Below are 2,047 nucleotides of genomic sequence, written 5' to 3' on the forward strand. Positions count from 1 at the left end.
ATTGAAGGGCTACTCAAGGAAGGAAGGAACTCCTAAATGCATGCTGCAATTGGATATTCAGAAAGCCTATGACATGGTGGATTGGAAGTCCCTTGAGTGTATACTTTATGAACTTGGCTTTCCTAAGATTTTCATTGATTGGATCTTGCTTGGTTCTTCCACAGTCAGCTATAGATTCAATATAAATGGTGAATATTCTGATCTCCTGGAAGCTAAAAGAGGTGTGAGGCAAGGGGACCCCATCTCCCCCTTGCTGTTTGTTATCATCATGGAATACTTGCAGAGAATTATGGCTAAGATGAAGAGTGATCCTGATTTCCATTTTCATAGCAAGTGTGAGAAACTTGGCATAACACACTTGGCATTTGCTGATGATGTTCTACTTTTTAGTAGAGGTGACTATAATTCTGTGAACTGTATGCTGAAGGCCTTTAAAACTTTCTCTGATTCTACAGGTCTAAATGTAAACCCTCAGAAGTGTCAATTGTTTTGTGGTAGCATGGATATGGAGGTCATTGAAAGAATCAAGCTGCAGACCCAATTTGGAGTTGGTAACCTACCTGTCAGGTATCTAGGTGTTCCATTATCCAGTAAAAAGTTGCACTTAATTCACTATATGCCTCTTATTGACAAGATTACTAATAGAATCTAGCACTGGTCTCACAAGCTACTGAGCATTGCTGGTAGAATGCTTCTGGTCAAGAGTATATTCCTGGCCACTACTCAATATTGGATGATGTGCTTTCCCTTGCCTAAGGCAGTCATCCATAAGATTGAGGCTATCTGCAGAGCTTTTGTGTGGACAGGTAAAGACAAAGGGAGGAAAAGCCCTGTTGCTTGGCAGCAGGTCTGTAGACCCATCAAACAAGGAGGCATGGATATTATCAATATGGGCATTTGGAACCAGGTTGCTTTGCTCAAATGCCTCTGGAATATTGCCAATAAGATGGACAATCTATGGGTTAAGTGGGTGCACTTTTACTACCTGAAGAGGAACTCTATATGGAATGCTCCTATTCCATCCAACTGTACCTGGATCATGAAAGCTATCTTTGATAGAAGAAGTGATGTCCAAGAACATCAGCAAACATGGCAGATGATGCAGAACATAGGCAAATTCTCCATGAAAAGAATGTATGAGAAGCTGGTCCCTGATGTTCCTACTGTGAACTGGAGTAGTCTGATTCAGCACAATCAAGCGAGGCCTAGAGCTGTAGTATGCTTATGGTTGGCTTGTCAGGATCGCTTGGCCACTAAAGTCAGGCTCAAAAGAATCGGGATTCTGCAGAGTGAGCTTTGTAGCTTTTGCAATGATGCCCCTGAAGATTTTAACCATCTCTTAATTGAGTGTAGAATCTGCTCTGCTGTCTGGAAGAATGTGCTTCAATGGCTCCAAGTGAGGCATATACCTTGTAACTGGCTGGAGGAAATCACATGGCTTACTAGTAATACGCGTGGGAAGGGTTTTATGCAGAACATGCTTAAGCTCTCAATAGCTGAAACTGTTTATGGTTTGTGGATATACAGAAATACCAATATTTTTGATAGAGATAATGTTGATAATACTGATAGTGTTGCTAGGAAAATTGTTGATATGATAATTCAAAGAGGGTGGATGAAACCCAAACATAGGGACAAACTTGCTTTGCTCATGTTATAGTTGTTTTAGGTAAGGCATGATCTTCTTGATCGCCTGGTTGTATTTGTTTTTTGAAATATATTATATACTCTTTTATTTCAAAAAAAAAAATGTGTCATAAAAATATTATTGTTTTATTAATTGATAGAACAGTCAACCTTGGAAAAATTTCTCAAAAATCATTTTGACCTCTCAGATATATGATTTTCTATTTTTAATTTGTCTTTTTAATTATTTTTTTGTTTTGCTTTTCTTATTTATTTTATTTTTTCTTTCATTTGAAAATTTAGTGGATTAGGTCTTGCCCTCCCACTATTGTAATTCTAATTTTTTTCCGTTAATTTAGATTGAATTTATAATTAAAAAATATTATATATTTTATTGATAAGATGTGATTTTGTTTATTAT

At 37.2% G+C, this 2,047-nt stretch overlaps 1 protein-coding gene across 1 annotated transcript; it reads left to right on the forward strand.

Moving 5' to 3' along the window:
* The first annotated feature begins 688 nt into the window (after positions 1–688).
* On the forward strand, positions 689–1,660 carry LOC131650427 (uncharacterized). The gene has a single exon (XM_058920138.1). The coding sequence runs from the start codon at positions 689–691 to the stop codon at positions 1,658–1,660; it is 972 nt and encodes a 323-aa protein (XP_058776121.1).
* The last annotated feature ends 387 nt before the right edge of the window (positions 1,661–2,047 follow it).

This window comes from Vicia villosa, linkage group LG2 (genome assembly GCF_029867415.1).
Source record: "Vicia villosa cultivar HV-30 ecotype Madison, WI linkage group LG2, Vvil1.0, whole genome shotgun sequence".
Classification (NCBI taxonomy): Eukaryota; Viridiplantae; Streptophyta; class Magnoliopsida; order Fabales; family Fabaceae; genus Vicia; species Vicia villosa.

What these genes read in the sequence shown, in the direction of transcription:
- LOC131650427 (XM_058920138.1), top strand. Translation starts at nt 689, where the DNA reads ATGCTTCTGGTCAAGAGTATATTCCTGGCCACTACTCAATATTGGATG.